This window comes from Nannospalax galili, unplaced genomic scaffold, assembly GCF_000622305.1.
Source record: "Nannospalax galili isolate Female #2095 unplaced genomic scaffold, S.galili_v1.0 scaffold626, whole genome shotgun sequence".
NCBI lineage: Eukaryota > Metazoa > Chordata > Mammalia > Rodentia > Spalacidae > Nannospalax > Nannospalax galili.
Genome location: NW_008354396.1, coordinates 891,292 through 908,732, shown reverse-complemented (window position 1 = coordinate 908,732; position 17,441 = coordinate 891,292). Strand labels below are relative to the sequence as shown.

Sequence of the window (17,441 nt, the reverse complement as noted above, 5' to 3'; positions counted from 1 at the left end):
CTCCCTCCCAAGACAGACTGTAAATCCCCTGGAACCGTAAGCTCAAATAAATTCTCCCTTCTATAAATTGCTTGGGTCAGTGTTTCTATCACAGCAACAGGAAAGTGACTAATACAATATTTTATTGAAATCATCTATTGTGTACTTCTTCTTTCCTCACTAGACTATATGCATTTCAAAGGCAAGGATCATGCATTCCTTTGTATTCTTGGTATCTAACTGAAATCTGTTTAAAAGTTAAGTCTAGCATAAGTTGTTGGTGTAAACAATGTACTAATACAATACTTTCCACAAGATTCTTGCTTCTGGAATGAAATTATAGCAATTTCTTTCAGTCTCCCATAAAGACTATTATCATAACTCTATTATATATCTAATTATGTGCTGTTGTGAAGAAAATATACTGTGAGTCAAAGTCTACCTGAAACCTAAATACACATAAAACGTCTCAAGCCTACATCAAAAAAAGAGTCATAGAAATTCTGTTCTGGGCCACTAGGGTCCCATTAACAGTGTCAACTCATTGACTCTGCAGCACAAAGTTCATTTAACACTGTGTCTCAGCCGCAGACAAGTGATCTTGTTTAAGTGCCCTAGAAATTTCCCTGCATTTCAGTGGTCTCTCTTCTTTCTATCAATCAAATAGGAAGATGAGTCATTTTCTCAAGGCCTCTCTGATTTGAAAGAGTTATTGAATGTATAAAGTATAACAAGTATGTTTAAAATGCACCTGCTATGCATGTAAATAAGAAGTATAACCTCAGTAAAATAATGTATACACATCTTTCCCTCAAATGGAACACAAAAAGAGTAAAATATAGGACTTCAGTTGATCTCCCCCCTAGTACTCCCAGATGTATTCTCATTTGTTCTTCTTAGGGAATTCTGAGACAGAGGACCACAGCATGTGATATAGAAGTACATACCTCTGAGCATCCTCCGAGACTCTGAGTCCTTGGTCATGGTTGCCAATGAGTGAGGGAGCACGCTGCCACAGCTGTTGCTCTGCCCCAGAGGCAGGTGAGTCTATGAGAAGCAGGACAGAATACTTCAGGCAAAGCAAACTGCACACCGAATGGCACTCCAGGACATGGCCAAACCCCTGTTTTCAAAGCTCCTATCTAAGTACAGAGGGCAAAGATGGTTGGTCTTTGTGTCCCATTTCTCAGTGTCAAGTAATAAAGGCAGGTCACAGTCTCTCCCAAGATGCTCCACAGCAGTCTCAGCATCACAGTACTTCCTCCAATAGCAACAATTCCAAAAGGGAAGACTTTTGGGGAAAGACACTGTCCACAATTGTGCAAGAATGACTAAAAGCTCTTCATGCAATAGGAGCAGAGGGCAGATGCGGGGACAGGAATGCATGCACACCATGCAAAAAGATAGGCACAAGTTGCACTTGTCCAATGCTGCCGTTTCCTTCTACTCTCAGCTATGCAGAAACCCAATGAGATCCCACTGGTTTTAGTATTCTTTTTGTTTCTTTGTTTTTTGAGATTTGGTCTTGTTATGTAGTAGTTCAGCCTTGCTTCAAACTCATACTGATCCTCCTGCAGCCTCCTAAATGCTGGGACTGTAGGTGTGCACCACCATGCTCAGCTCTTACTCTGTTTAAGTAGCAGTATCCTTTATGTAAATAAAGTACACTTAAACACCAATTTATAAACCAAATTAAAACAAACTTACTCTAGTTGTGGTTAAGGGTAGCACCAAAGGTCCACCCCATTAAAAACCTCCCTTTCACTCCCCGCTTCCTGCATTTCCACAATGACCCATTGGACATGTCAGCAGAACTGAAGGAAGGCGCAGTTGTCAGGTCAGGAAGGTTCATATTCAGGCTCCACTAGTTACTAGCTGAGGGCTCCTGAGTCATCACTTAGCTTCTTCCACCTCAGTTTATCCATGTGTACAACTGGAGTCATGATTAGCATGCACCTCTATTGCATAGTGCTGCTATGTTCACATAAAGGGCTAAGCCCAGTGCCGTGGATAGAGAAATGACCCCAAAACTATTTGGTGCTGTTATTCCAGGACCTCCAAGCCTATGTCCTATCTGGCTGCTAAATCTGGATGCAGCCTGGGGCATCTGTCCTATCAGTTAAAATCATCTGTACTGTGGTGCTAGAAAAGAGCTGGGGTTATGTTCTTTGGAATAACCTCCATATAGGACAGAAAAAAGCAATTTAGTTATGATTTCTTCTCAACAAGCAAATTCAATGGTGTGTTATTTAGCGTTTCTATAGTTTAAAGGTTTTGCCTTTGTCAGTATACACAACAAAGAAATTTGCGGAAGAAGATTCCTGGCTTTCCGGATCATCCTACCTTTGGGGCCGCACTTCTCCCCATTGTAGCACTGCTGAAGTGTGGGGAGATGGAAGGTGTGGTTTTCTTTCGAGGCAAAGTATCACTCAGATAGAGGCCTTCTTTGTGCTGTTTTTTCCTTTCTTCCAGGCTTCTAAAGTGCTTTAAATGCAAATGCAAAGTAAAATAGCAAAACTTGACTAACCGAAACAGATCACTGAAGCAGTAAGAAGTAAGGAACTCACTTCAAAGAAGCTTTGGAATTTTAACTCTGAAATGTCTCTTTCACTTCCACCTTATCTTTGTGTCCACTAACCGATCTGGGTTAGCATTTGATGGGACCAGACAGTGGGAACATGTATTACTAAACTAAAACATTTTTAAAAGCCGCCTTTTACTTCTGTAGTGCTGCTGCCTTGGGTCTTAACCCAACTGACAAATTATCATGGTTGCTGTCTTTAATGTGATGGTCCCACTATGTGGATGGTGGATCAGCCAGTGGCCAAAGCAAGTCAATAATTCCCTACTCTTTTGTCTGTCTAGAGGGTTCTGTGTTGTGGCCCAGGTCCCAGTGGGGTGGACAAGAAGTAGGAAATGGAAGACAGTGACGAGAAAGGGCAAGTAACAGTAGAGTTGTGTGAAAGCAGTAATATCACTTATCACATTAATACAGTCCAAACCCACTTGAAGTTTTCGTAGAAGGCATCCTTCTAACTTACTCTTCCATTTTAAAAGATCTTGGCTAAAGAGATCCTATAGCAATCTCTCATATTTAAAAAATGCTCCAGTAGACAATTTCTTTTCTTTTTCTTTTTAAATTGAAAATCCAAAACCAGACTTTTGCCACCTAAAAAGCTATCCATATTTTGTTTGGTCCCTCCACGTTCCCTAAAATGTCTTTCATAGTAAAATGACTTCCCAATAAAAGATCCTTCGGTTTAATCATTTCGATATTAATCTCAAGCTTTTGAAAAATATAAAAATTAATGCATGCCAATGATGACAGACATTTACACTTTAACTTTATAATTGTAGATTTCTAGTAGCCTGGTTTTGTTTTGTTTTGTTTTGTTTTTTTTTTTTTTTTGGTCTTTTTGAGACAGGGTCTCCCTGTAGCCCCAGCTGTCCTGGAACTCACTATGTAGGCCAGGCTGGCCCTGAACTCACAGAGATCTGCCTGTCTCTGTCTCCGAAGGGCTGGGATTAAAGGCGTGCGCCACCATGCCTGGCTATAGTAGCCTACTTTTTAAGAGCTTCTGCTGTGCAGGGTTGGATGCTCCACATACATTATCTTCTTTAATTTATGTAATAATTCCATGAGGTTGGTATTCTGTCTCTATTAAAAGCAAAGAATCTGGGGCGCAGAGACATTAAATAAACTTGCCAAAGGACATGTGGTTAGAAAGTGTCAGAGCTGAAATTCACGGCCAGGTGAATGCCATAATAAAACTTCAAAATTTGATTGAATAATTGCTGATTTTAGTTAAAAAAAATGGCATTAAGTCACTTTGGTATTGTCCTCAGTGTGACCAAATTTCATGAACTGTGAAAATCAAAGCTTCCCAATATTTTGTGATAAGAGCTTAATTAAGTAGGTAAGAATCCCTGTTGAAAACAAGTCGGTTAATATTTGGAACAAAAGAGCATGTTTGAAAACTGATGGTTTTACAACCAACAGTGTTGTTGATCGTGAATGAAACTGCCCATGAAATTAACATTACAGGAAGTAAAAGGTATTCGGTTCTTTCATTCTCCAGGTTCTTCTCTTGTATACATCCCTTATTTGATTTACCTCTTTCAATGGTTCCCTTTTATACCAGCCCATGAGGCAGTAGCAGGAGATACAATACATTCCTTTTACAAAGGTGCTAGCTGCAAAGGCTGTGGATAATAAACCAGAACTCACACATTTTGAGGATCTAGTAACCATACAGCTGAGTTATGGAACGGATTTTGACTACCCGAGCATTAATATATACTATGTGTATTCAAAGTAATTCATTAGAATAATAAATCGTTTATTTAAAAATCTAGTCAATAAACATACAACTTGCCCTTGGACAAGTTCCTTCATTGGGCTGCACCTCAGCTCTCTAAGTCTCAAGCTGGAGATAATCCTTATGCTATAGAATTGTTAGAAGGATGAAAAGAATTGTAAAATGCTTAGCAAATTTGGACACAGCAACAGAATGATGTCTAGTATTATAGTTTCAATAATGTGTAATAAAACTATTGTGTTATCACAACTTTCTATACTATAAATTTTATGGAAATGCTTATTGACATATTGAGAAAAATATGAACCAGGTTGCAATATTGTGCTGAATGGGAGCTGAAGCATGAAGCTGTAATGTAATGAAACCTATTGAAAGCCAGGAGAGGACAATCAAGCTCTTCAAACTTGACTAGTCTCAAGACCCAGAGATTTTACCCAATGTTCTCAAGCGAAAATGCAAGAAAGCAAAATGGTATTCAACTTGCCTTTCTAAAACTCAGTCTTGGAAAAGTTGAAGAAGCGATTCTACATAAGTGACCTTGTTGTCAAGGTAAAATTCCATGCTGTGCGCAGACTTCCTACCTGTGGCTCCTGCTGCTGTTGCCTTCTGTGTTTCTTAGCTGGTAGAGGAGGAGGTGTGTCATTTAAAGGGAAAGGATCGACAGATGTAGCCATGGCTTCGGGCCAAGGGACTGACGAAAGTTGAGTGATAGGATGAGGAGAAAGGGTGGAAGGAAACACAAATCCAGAACAGACAGCTGATCTTGGCTTTATAGGAGAAAGAAAAGGTCTGTATGAAACATGTCCACATGAAAGGGAGTATAAGATGAGATAGGAAATCCATCATCTGATTGTTCTGTCTCATTATGTGTTAGCCAATAAGTCACAATGATGGGCAGTACCTTTCCATTTAGTCTCTTGTTAAAATCCTACACTGCAAGCAAGGAGATCAGATAAAGGTATTTCTAGAAGGCACTTCTCCCCATTAGCCAATCCCAAGAATGCTTTAAAGGCATAACATTAAAATAACCCATATTGCCATACAAAATAGGAAATGAAACCAAGCTAGGCAGGTGATTCAAACTAATGAGTTTAAAGGGCTTTTTAATTTCTAAGAAAACTAGGTTGGGTTAGCGTGCTAATGTATGGACTTCATCTGGTAGCAGTTACTTCTAGTCTTTCACTGTTAACACATTTTATGGTTTCTAACAGTTTTAGTGTAGAACAGAACCCCAAATTGGCATGTTTCATAAACTTGGCTTCACTCTGGCCCTCCAGCCAGACAGAACATACACCTTCATTTTGCTCATTTTCAGTGAACCGTGGGTTAATTTTTGACATGAGGAAAAGCAGTGAATGAATGAAACACATGCCCACACACCTCTGAACTCTGGGGCTGGCTCACCGGCACAGCAGAGGCAGGCTCAGTGACAGCAGCGTCAGCATCAGCAGGGAACTGAGTGGAAGAGGATAGATTCGTGGAATTGTCACATGACTCATTAATTTCATTTACACTGATATAGCCCTAAAAGGAGGAATTCAGACATTAAACACAAAGAAAGCAAAAGCTGAGGCATGCGAGGGTATTAATGTTCTCAGTATGATGGAGTTAGCTGAGTGCGGCACAGCCAGATACCTGTGCATTATCCAATGTCTCATTTAGTTAATGGTCAGCAATTAAAATGGGTTTACAGTGATTATTCTGCAAAAAATGCCGTTCCAAATAGTAAACATAATTTCTGATGAAATCAAAGTGACTATATGATAAATAATCCAACACATTCTATTTTAAAATCTCCAAAGGTATCGGTAATCATTCTGTGGATGGAATAATGTTATCTTTACACATACATTGAAGAGAATCACACGTTGAGATCCACAATTGACAATGCAATCATTCACTGTATTTCAAGAGTCTTTTCCACAAATCTTCACTCTCTTCCCCTCCTTTTCTTGACAAATAACAGTATCAGAAAAAGTGAGCTAAGGAATGCCTACTAGGTTTTACACTAATAAAACATTTATAGAAATAGTAATTTCTTTTAACGTGATTTAGTTTTAGGGCATCTCAACCAAGTAAGGATGAAAAGGACATGTACTTTAATTCCTATGCATACACACAGCCCTCAGTGGGGGTGCAGGTGGATGGTGTCATCGATTCAAGGCAGTTTCCTTAACTCCAACTCTTTTACTAGGACAGAGATATTTCCAGTTACTTCTGAACTCAGTAATTCAGTTCTGGCTGTGGCTTAGAGAAAATACCCACGACTCAAAATACCTGTGAATCAAAACTCATAAATTTATCTTTGTGGAAAAGGCACTTAAATTTTTTTTCATGAAAAGTAAATTTCACAGATCAATCATGATTTTTGCCCATCACGGAAATGATATGAAAAGAGAAAAAGTGTAAACAGCATCATCTTAAAAAGAGAAAGTGAGTAAAATTAGACTGTTGCATTCTACTTTTAGCCCATTAACTATGGAAACACCATTATTTCTTTCAAAAAATAACTCCAAAAAAGACAACATATTGTGATGTGATATTGTGGCAAAACCTCCAGACTGGAAATAAAAGGTCGAATGGACAACCTATCATTACAACAAAGTGGAGAAAGCTAAAGATGATGCTACAAATGATGTATTAAAGTCTCAGGTTTAGAAAGGGACCTAGATATTATATAAATTTTATATGGTTAAATTGAAGGAAGCAATGAATTGGGCTGTCCAATTTCATTTTATCTGTGATAATGGATCAGAAAGGAAATTAAAAAGCCTTGAGTTATTCTCTTGCTTAGCTGACAGAATGATTTAAAGGCAAGTTTTTTAAAATTCCTTTTATGGGTCATAGCTCATATAATTTTATTGCTTCAAAGAGTATGCTATTTGTCAAAAGTAGGTGTTCTTTAAAGAATTAGGCTATAACTTTATCATTCCTCAGAAGGAAAAAAAAGAGAGAAGATTAGAGAGAAAGCAAAAAGATATGAAAACAGAAAATCAAAACATTTTATAAGTCAAGAATTCCTGGTACAGGAGAACATAGAGATACGTGAGAAGCATACACAATTGGGCTCCACAGAATTGGCCCCAAAGCCAAAAGCACTTTTGACACCATGGAGTCTACAGAAAAAGCAAAGACCAACTCATCAATAGAAAAGGAATGATTTTAGTTTATCAAGACACAAAAAGGACTTAGAGCTCATGAAATTCAATTAGATGCCACAAGCCCTTCCCCTTAAGTGTACACAGGGTGAACTACCAGATCTTCCAGGTCGAACCTACTCTTCCCAGTCTTCCCCACCTCAGTGAGAGGCGCTCGTCATTGGCCTCGTTACTGAAACTGAAAAATGACATTGCTTGTGCACTCCCCTTTGTCTGTCCCATTCAGAAATCCAATGTACTAGTGAGAACTTTCGATTCTACCTGCAAATACGCACTCATCTAACTAACTTTCCATCTCGCTGCCATTGCTGGACTCCAAGCCCTGGATCCAAGCTCCAACCTACAGCAGTCACCTTCACACCAATTTCCCTGCTCCCCCTCATTCTTCTGACCCACTGTTCACTGAGTGGCCCAGAGTGGTCTTTAACAAACGGATATCAAATAATGTTATCTCCCTACTTAAAATCATTTAATGGCTTCCCAAAACATGTAAGATAAACTGCATTCATTAACAAGATTCACAGGGTCTACCTGATGTCTCACTGACATTATCCTATGCCAGTACCCTCCCTTTACAACCATTGTCTTTAATGCCAGTTATATGTTCCAAATAATGGAAATCATAAAACTGTATGATCTAACAAAGCAGTTGTAGAAATATTTTTTAAATGCTTCTGAAATACACATTTGGCCATACTTATTATTGTGATGAGAATTTTACTTTATATACCTGCACGTGTATACACACACACACACACACACACACACACACACACACACGCACACAGACCACAATCGTTTTCCAGCTAGGAATTCCTAAGTCTGCTTTCTTTACAGAAACAATAAATCCAAAGCAGTTATTGTGGTCAGGCAAGTTTTTATACAGAAGCAAGTTTTTCCCCTAAGTTTATAAGTCAGCATAAGAAAAGCGCCTTGATCATCAGCATTACACTTTTCCATAGCAGAGTTTAAATATTCTATCAGTGTGGCAATGCAGCTCTCTGAGGATATTCTGGGGAGGATGATATTGGGAAATAGAGCAGAATGGTAAGAGTATGCAAGGCTAATGGAAATGGGAGCTCCCAATGGACGGGAAATGAGAGAAAAGAAAGAAACTAGACTATCTTCTCAAACATTTGGAGGGTATTTCCACACTCTGTAAGACTCATAAGGAAAAAAGTAAGAAAGGAGAAAGAAGGCGAAAAGACGTTGAAGATGAGAATGCAAGATTTTAGATGATGCATTTTTTGAGACTTCGCATTACCTCACAATGTCACTATCCACACAAGTAGATGTATGTGTATATAAACACACAAATATGTGCACTACACACAAAAATAAACCATGGAATCCTTGAAGCATAAATAATGAAAAGCAAGAAACTCCTCAAAGCATTAAAGGCTTTTGCAAGTCATTTAAACTAAGTTTTTATTATTGGCTTATCACACAGAACCGAGGTGCATTTTCTGATCTACAAGCAGACTTGTAAAATCATAGCTTACCTCTTTTAAAGTGTTGGGGTTAACAGGAAACCCTTTCCCCCCAGTGAGGCTGGAATACTTCTTTTCCAAATTACAAAGATTCTCCTTTTCCTAAAGAAACACAAAATTGAAGTCAGCTTGAATGCAACTGAGAAGCACAATGACGTTGCATCAGAAACAAACATCAACATCACACATGCACACCATAAAGGATATGCAACACACTGTCTTTGGTCTAGGAAACTTTTTATGAATCACTTTATTTGGACAAAGGCCCATTGATTAGAAGGATCCTACGACTCCTCTAACCAAGATACATGGAGTGTCTCGAAAACCAGCTAAGTCAAACTAACTCAAGGTGACATTTATGAGGAAGACCATGCACAAACACATTCAAAACACTAGAGCACTTGAACCAAAATATTCAACAGCAGTAAAAAGAGGATTTTCCCTTAAAACTACCACAAATTGGTGTTAAAATATATTTTAACTGCTTGAAGAAAATGTGATTTTTTTTAAAAGGAAAATAGCAGAAAGTATAAATTTGCTATAGTTCATATTTTTAATGTGGAAAAAGTATGAAAACAACTTCCTTGCTTATGGTCTGAGTTGAAGATGATCAACCCAGAGTACTGTTTTGGGTGGGTTTTTTTTTTTTTTTTTATGTGTATAAGTGTATTGCCTGCATGTATATAAGTGCATCCATTTTATGCAGTGCCTGCAGAGGTCAGAAAAGGGTGTTGGATATCCTGGAACTGGAGTTATAGATGGTTATTAACCACCATGTGGGGCTAAGAATCGAACCCAAGTTCTCTGCAAGAGCAGACAGGGCTCTTAACCACTGAGCCATCTCCCCAGCCCCCAGAGTACTATTTTTAATGTAGAAAGTTACATAAAAAAGTGTGTACAAAAGGCTTCCTTGGAGTATAAAGGCATTACTTTGAAAGAGACAGCCTTCCCCAAGTTGGAAGCTATGCTTTACTGTAGCTGGTGCTGAACAGAAAATACTTACTCTTTGGAGCATCATTATTAAATTGTTCTTTTCTTTCACAAAGTGATCTTGTTCCCTTTGAGCCTGCTGAACAATGTGACTGGCTTGCTTTTTCAGTGCAGAAATTTTTTCCTGGAAGAAAAAAAGTTATTAAAGAAAGAAGCACACTAGATATTCAAAAATATGTCAGTTTGTCCTGGGCAAGGAAGAAAAGGGTCTTTAGAACTGCAATAACAGTGACCACATTTTAGTTGGCAGTTGGCAGTGGACCACCCTCATTACCTAGAAGCTAAAAAGCATTACTTTGACCTACCAAGCTCACCTTTCTTTACTTAAGGTCAATGCAGTTGAAGTGACTTAAAAACTATCCTGAGAGCCAGGTGTTGTGGCACACGACTTTAATCCCATCACTGGGGAGGCAGAAGCGGGTGGATCTCTGGGAGTTCAAGGCCAGCCTGGTCGACATAGTGAGTTCCAGGTCAGATGGGTTACAGGGAGACCACGTCTCAAAAAGACAAAAATAAATAAATAAATAAACAAACAAACAAACAAAAACTATTCTGAAAGACCCAGAAGTCAAAAGGAAATCTTGAATCAGTCTATCAATTAATTTTTGACATGCTGATGAAAAAATAGCAATGGACGTTCTCTTTTAAACTGAGAGCTTAAGCTTTCTCTTTCCTTCCTTTGCTCACTTTTATTAGGTTAGTACAATGTTCTAGTGTATAATTCTAAATTCTGGAACAAGGGCTGAATTCTGGGCTTGGGCATGTAGTTTTGGGACTTGATGAAGTTCATAGCAATCTGAATGACTTTCTACTGGGCTGTTGCTAATGGTAACAAGCACTCAGTCAGCTTTGGGAACTGTTAAGCAATGGAAACAGCAAATTCAAAATAGATTTTGTCATACTTACTCAAAATCTAGTTATTGCGACCGCCAAAGGAAGTGATTTAAAAAATACCTGATTTATGAGTACAATATTGTATAACTGTAATAATTCAACTGTAAACCTAAAAATTAACAGCCAATTTTGAAAGAGCATCCTACCTCAGGAAAACATTATTGAATATGTCAATTGTGTTGTAATGATATGCTTCTTCTAAGTATGTTGTTATTAAATAAATCATTTTTAAAAATTTTAAAAAAAATACCTGATTTTCTATGACTTCATTTTTATGTGAATAAAAATGGGTATTATTCATAAATATATCTATAGCATTGTAGCAACAACCATACCATGTCTATCTCAGAGCAACATTTGCCATTTATGTTGCAGGCCAACTGTGATGTGATTAAACACATAAAGATACTCAGATACAGTCACAGTCCACAGCTGTGTGGATGATCATCATTACTATCACTTAACTAGTAAGAAATATTGATTTTCACATCAAGCATCACCTGGCAGATTACCTTTCTAGTGACAATGTTCCGTTGATATTCTGCCACTTCACGAAGCAGCTGTTGAGTTAAGTTCTCCTTTTCTTCATCCAGACGACTCTCATGCTCAAGTTGCTGAAATTCCAAGTCTTCAAAGTGTTTGCTTTCAACATCCAACAGGTCAGCATCCTTTGGAGAAAAGGGAATGCAAACAAAGCATACCAGGATGGCTGGATGTCTTTTCAGTGTGAAGAAACAATGGTTAAAAGCTTCAGTCTAAGACAGAGACAAGACCGTGTAAGGCCAAAATCTGTGAAGGAGTTGAACACTGGAGCCCTGCCTTTTAGAGGGGAACTGCAGAGGGCACTGTGTGGAGAGCAGCATTTACGTCAACAGCTTCAAGTTTTCTGAACATGGAAGAATTTTGGTTTTAAATCCACTAGATGGCTTAAAATGGACAGTGATGTGTAGAAAGAATTTGGCAAATAACCTAATGTTACCTGCAGTCCAGTCTCTTAAAATAATTGTTCACAGTTTTCGTATGAAATATATAACAAAACAGTAGACTAAAATAGTTCAAGATAGTCTAAAAACATATCAAAAGTCTTTAGAGGGACTAGATGTACCCTAGATGTTATGTAACACAATCCACAGGGATATAAAGAGAAAAAAAGCAAACCTTTATATTTAGGATTAGTGTTTATTTACTTGGTCAGTTTTGTTTCATTTTCTGTATCTCTTTCTATATTTTTTCCTTTCTTTCTTTGGTTTTTATTTTCTTGAGATAAGGTCCCACTATGGAGCCCCATCTGGGCTTTAACTCACCATCCTCCTGTCTCAACCTCCAGAGTTCTGGTATTACAGGCATGTGCTACCACACTCAACTCAACTTCTTAAGAATTTTTTTAAATGTACACATCAGTAGTAAATGTATAAAATTTAAACGATATAGTCTTTAGGCATTCATGCACTAAATGTATTTATTATATTGTTGATAATATGCAATATAGAGAGGATACATGCTCAAATACCTCTATTGAAAAGAACAATTAGCAACATTTGAACATGGACCATGGTAAGAAAGATGTGTTATTCTAGGCTCAGAAACTGTAACCAATGGAGTACTCTGGTTGGAGGATATTGCTAACGGAGAGGGTTATGCCTAAATGGGAAGCGTGTGTATACTCTGCTCAGCTTTGCTCTGAATATACAACTCAAAAAATAAAAATGAAAAAAGAATCTCTTTAAAAAACGTTTGGAGATTGAGGTTCTTAACTGAGTCTTTATGCACCCTTTACAGTTGTCCATAAATCTCTTTATTGGAAAGAGTACACCCAAAGCTTTCACCAGGCACAATGAAATACTCAAAAAGTTAAGCACCTCTACCTTGAGAATCACTGAAGACATTTATGGAAGGTCAAAAATTAAGAAATGAACAGGCATTCTTCAACTTCTGAGATATTTTGAGAAAAAATGAATGTATTCAAACAATCTGCATTTCTGCAGGGGTTGGAGTACCTTGTATAAATTATTCTTAAGTTCGTTTAAAAATGCCCATTTATTTTTGGAGCCTCTAACAGAATTACAATTGAAGTATGAACAGAATATCTTATAATTTACAAATACTCTTTGACCAAAAGGAAGAGGTAGTTGGGCACTGCGGCTAACAGCTCTGAAGAGCTAAAACAGGACATTCTTTATTACTGTTATTCACTTAAATCATCCAGAGTGTTTGAAAAGTAATCATATGATAAATTAGCTGTATATCACTATCATCAGGTTTTATTCAATGATAAATTTAGATCTTTCCATTTAAATGGAAATCTTTCTGCCTCTGCGGTGAATTATAGTCATTGAGCTGAGTCATTAAAGGGCTATTAGTGACCACAAACTTGAAACCAACACTATAGCAATAAGGTTATGGAGATATGCACTGGATTTACAAAGTGTAAGAGCAGGAAAAACATAATTTGAAAAACATATTCAAGGCTGAGTATGCTAGCATAGGCCTATAATCCCAGCACTCAGGAAGGTGAGGCAGAAGGATCATGAGTTGTGAGACTCTATCTCCAAAGGGGACTGGGATGGGGAGAGGGTGACATTTTTCTTAGACAAATTTTTAAAAAGCTATATATGTATATATATAATATAATATAATTAATATATATTCACATTGGTTTATTGAAGATATCTCAACTCTTAATTTCAATGCTTTGGCTAATATTTCCAGTTTATCAGCCATTTCTAAAGAAATCGTTTTATTAAAGAATTAAAGAAATAATGCACTAGCTGATATATTTATACACACAAGCATATACAATGAAATTTCAAGATCTTTCTTTTAAGCTTATTTTGGGGTTTAAGATAATTAAGATAAAAATTTAAAATTTGCTTACTGGCTTATGAATTATCTTTATTTAAAGAGTGCATGTGGTTCACAATATACACTATACTAGTCAGTTGCTTACTCCACATGTGGTTAAGATCCAACACATGTTATTTTAACCCTGAATGACAGCAACAGACTCATTCACTGATTGGTAGTAAATATTTAAACTACTCCATGAAAATAATAGCACACAGGGAGAAAAGATGAAAATTAAGCAGAGCTCAGTACTCAGGTACTGTAGGCTTGATCATCTCATCAAGTCATCTGTTAGAACATGTGTGTCTAAACTCTGAATGAAAAGTTATTTGGGAGGAGAATAAAAACTTTAAACATTCTAGATAATGCAATTACAGGAATGGTATTCGGAGATTAGCACAGTTTAAAAGAAACAGGACAACATACCCAGAAAGGTATAAGTCAAGCAAACCAGCTGAATGAAATTTTTAAAAATATTTTATTATTTTTTTTTTATGTGTCTAAGTGTATTGCCTGCATGTATTTAAGTGCACCCGTGTCTTGCAGTGCCTGTGGAGGTCAGAAGAGGGCATCGGATCCCCTGGAACTGGAGTTACAGACTGTTGTTAGCTGCCACATGGGTGCTGGGTACTGAACCTAGGTCCTCTGCAAGAGCAGCCAGTGCCTTTAACTGCTAAGCCATCTCTCCAGCCCCCTGAATTAAAATTTTAACAAAACTTCCACTCACTGAAGGGACATCACAAACCCCTACTGACTGGAAAGCTGAAAGGGTAGGAGAGAAAAACCACAGTTGCCCTAAGGAAAATTCTGTGCTATTCCTTGCGCGCGTGTGTGTGTGTGTGTGTGTGTGTGTGTGTGTGTGTGTGTAATCATATTTTTGTGAGAATTTATAGAGCAGACATATGCAGGCAGATCGTTATGTATTTTTTTTTTCTAATGGAGAGACAGAAAGAGAACAGATGTGGCATGACCAGACATTATTCTAGAAATAATCTCTGTTTAAGGCCAACTCTGAAAGCAAACTGGAATGGGGCTCTGGGTTTGTTAACCATCTCATGTTCCCTAGTCAAACACTTCACATGCTTTTGGAATATAGAGAAAGGCAATAGTATGACCTTCTCTTATGTGTAAAGACATTGCATTCCACAGAAACTGAATGATTTTCTAAGACTGTGGGAACACCCTGGCCCACTGTCTGTCTCTTCTGCTTTAACAGTGGACATTATCCCAGCAAACACAAACCAGCAGACTTCTGTGTGAGCCTGTCTGGACTACACACCAGAGAGCCACAAACTCATTATCAGCTACAAGTTCTATTCATTCTAAAGCAGTGATTCAGGGGCAAGATGCCACAAGAGCACAAGTTGCTTGCCCAAGACAATTCAGCTCAGGCTTTCAAGGCAACACATAGTTTAAGAAAATGATTTTCTTCCTTTCTATTTACTTTTTACTTTATGTGACATGCCATCTAATGCAGTTAGTTGTCATAAAATAAACTGCTGACTTTACTGTAAATGCCTTTGTGGAAGCTTTGTAATGAGGTGGTATTTGAAGTTTTTGCAGTCTGAAGAGAAATGAGTTGTGATAGATAACACAGTAAATTCCTAAGAATGAACTTGTAAAATAAGTGAATTTCTACCAAGGGACTGGTGAAGTTATAGTGATCATCAACCCTGGAGAACAGAATTAGAAGTTTTCTCAATATGCAGTGAGCAGAAGCTACCGGAAACCAAGGAGAAGGCCCTATGATAAGAATTGACCCTCTGTTTGGAAAGGATGAGCAGTCTTTGTGTAATAGAGCGAATCTTTGTATCACTTCCTCTCATCTTTTGAAACATAACCTTCAAAACATATTGAGAGTTATGAACTACCGTATAGAATCAGATTATGCAAAAAGCAATTAGTTATATTAATGACTCCGGGTTATTACCAGAATCTAGGAGGGTTTATTGGAAGCAATGCTTATGAAGAACAGAGACACACTAGACACACTAGTTATTACTAGAAGAACAACAAAATATATAACCATAGTACCTACCTAGAGAAGGAATCACAGTGACTATGTGAATTCATTAGCAGTAAGTACAGTTTAAAAAAACACTAAACAAATATAAAATTCAGCATTATCTCTCTTTTGTGAACTGGCAAAAACATAATTACAAACTAAAATAATTCCACACATACTAGTCTTTTTGCAATCACTTTTATCATGAGGTTTCCAGAGAACTGTGACATCAAGGGACTTGCAGCAAGTTCAGCTTTACAAAATAAAATAATACAGGGGAAGACACCTTGTTAAAAGATTCCTCGATATAACTTTATAAGATATAAAAATTGTTTGTTATGCTACAGTAGTTTCATTTGCTTGTAATGGATACTTTTTTAGACAAGGTCTTGCTATGTAGCTCTAGAACTGACTATCAAGACCAGGCTGGCCTCCAGTGTACAATGATCCTCTGGCCTCTGCCTCTTGAGTGTTGGGATTCCAGGCCTAGGGCCCCATGCCCAGCATATTAAGATTCCCTCAATCTCTGCAATACATCAAATGGTTTTAACTCTAATTTCTCATTATCTAGTGGTGTTCCAAGAAATATCAAATACTTTCTTTTATAAAGATCACCTTAAAATTTTTCAAGGATGCTATCATAATGGATTGTTCTGCTTTTTCATTCTCAGGATGGTAGTAAACAAAGCTTGAATAAAATTTGCCTTCTTGTTTATTCCTGTGAAAGCATAAATTGTTACTCAGGACAAATTTCTATTCCATGACTCCTTTAGAGGTACAAGGTTGTTAAAGCCTGTTTTCTTGGGATTACTGATGATTTGGACCATTGGTTAGAGATGACCCAGTCCTCAAGACACTATGAACTATTATGTGATTGTGCCAGTGTTTGTGAAGTTACCCACTTAAGAAGCCTCCTTTTCAGAAGTTAACCAGCATGGTTGTATTAAACAGGGCCAACATTAAGGAAAGGAGAACAACACAGGAACATTTAGCTTGAAGGTTCATGCTGCAGCGCACACTTAGAAGTTAAGATGCCTGTATAAGGAGATGTGGAAGGCATTTCTCATATTCCCCATCTTGGATCTTGGTGTTAGACTGCTGTCATCATGAAACAAGTTCAATGTTACTAATCCTCAGGAAGAAAAAAATAACAGGTGGGGGACCTTACAAATCAGAATGATAATTTTCAGACAAAATCGTAAAATCAAGCTCAGGGGGAGTATTCAAGAGCAAACAATATTCACATCACAGCAGAAAAAGACATCAGCACATGTAATCCTGCCATCTTGGTGGCAATTATCAGTCAGGAACAAGAATGTCTCCAGGAACATTTCCGCATATAAATTAGGGACAGGATTCTCACAAGGAACTTTTCAATTGATTAATATGGAGTGGTATACACTGTTGGCATGCATATTTCTATTTTAAGGATCTAAAGGCTAGAATTTAGGCAAACTTATGCTATGTGAAGTAGTAAGTCATAGCTAAGCAGCACGTAATCAAAAAGAAAAAAAGAAAAACAAGTGGTACATTCCTGGTTGCTACTGACCCTCTTGAGTTGTTGCTGTAACTGTTCCCTCATGGACTCAGGACAATTGTCCAGCTGCGTCTTCTGCTCGGAGTAAAGCTCCTGAAGCCTTTCTAGTTTTTCCCTTTCAGCATCAAGCTTTACCTTCTCCTGAAGTTCAGAAATCAGAAAATAGAAGAATAGATATTAACTTTCACACCCCAGGCAGGTGCTACTGAACATTTCTCAGTGGCG

General features: G+C 37.6%; 1 protein-coding gene across 12 annotated transcripts in view; it reads right to left on the bottom strand.

Annotated features, from left to right (window-relative positions):
* The window catches only part of Phldb2 (pleckstrin homology like domain family B member 2), a 117,355-nt gene that overhangs the window by 24,219 nt on the left and 75,695 nt on the right, over nt 1-17,441 (bottom strand). For 6 of the 12 annotated variants that reach the window (XM_029555252.1, XM_029555253.1, XM_029555260.1 and 3 more), the window contains 7 exons: nt 17,229-17,357; nt 11,343-11,498; nt 9,950-10,060; nt 8,959-9,048; nt 5,679-5,822; nt 2,323-2,463; nt 927-1,026 (listed from right to left, as the gene is read on the bottom strand). In XM_029555252.1, the coding sequence (XP_029411112.1) occupies nt 927-1,026; nt 2,323-2,463; nt 5,679-5,822; nt 8,959-9,048; nt 9,950-10,060; nt 11,343-11,498; nt 17,229-17,357 (871 nt within the window). Of the gene's footprint in view, nt 1-926; nt 1,027-2,322; nt 2,464-4,879; nt 5,066-5,678; nt 5,823-8,958; nt 9,049-9,949; nt 10,061-11,342; nt 11,499-17,228; nt 17,358-17,441 lie in introns of all 12 variants that reach the window. The other 6 variants (XM_029555258.1, XM_029555256.1, XM_029555257.1 and 3 more) reach the window with 4 other exon arrangements.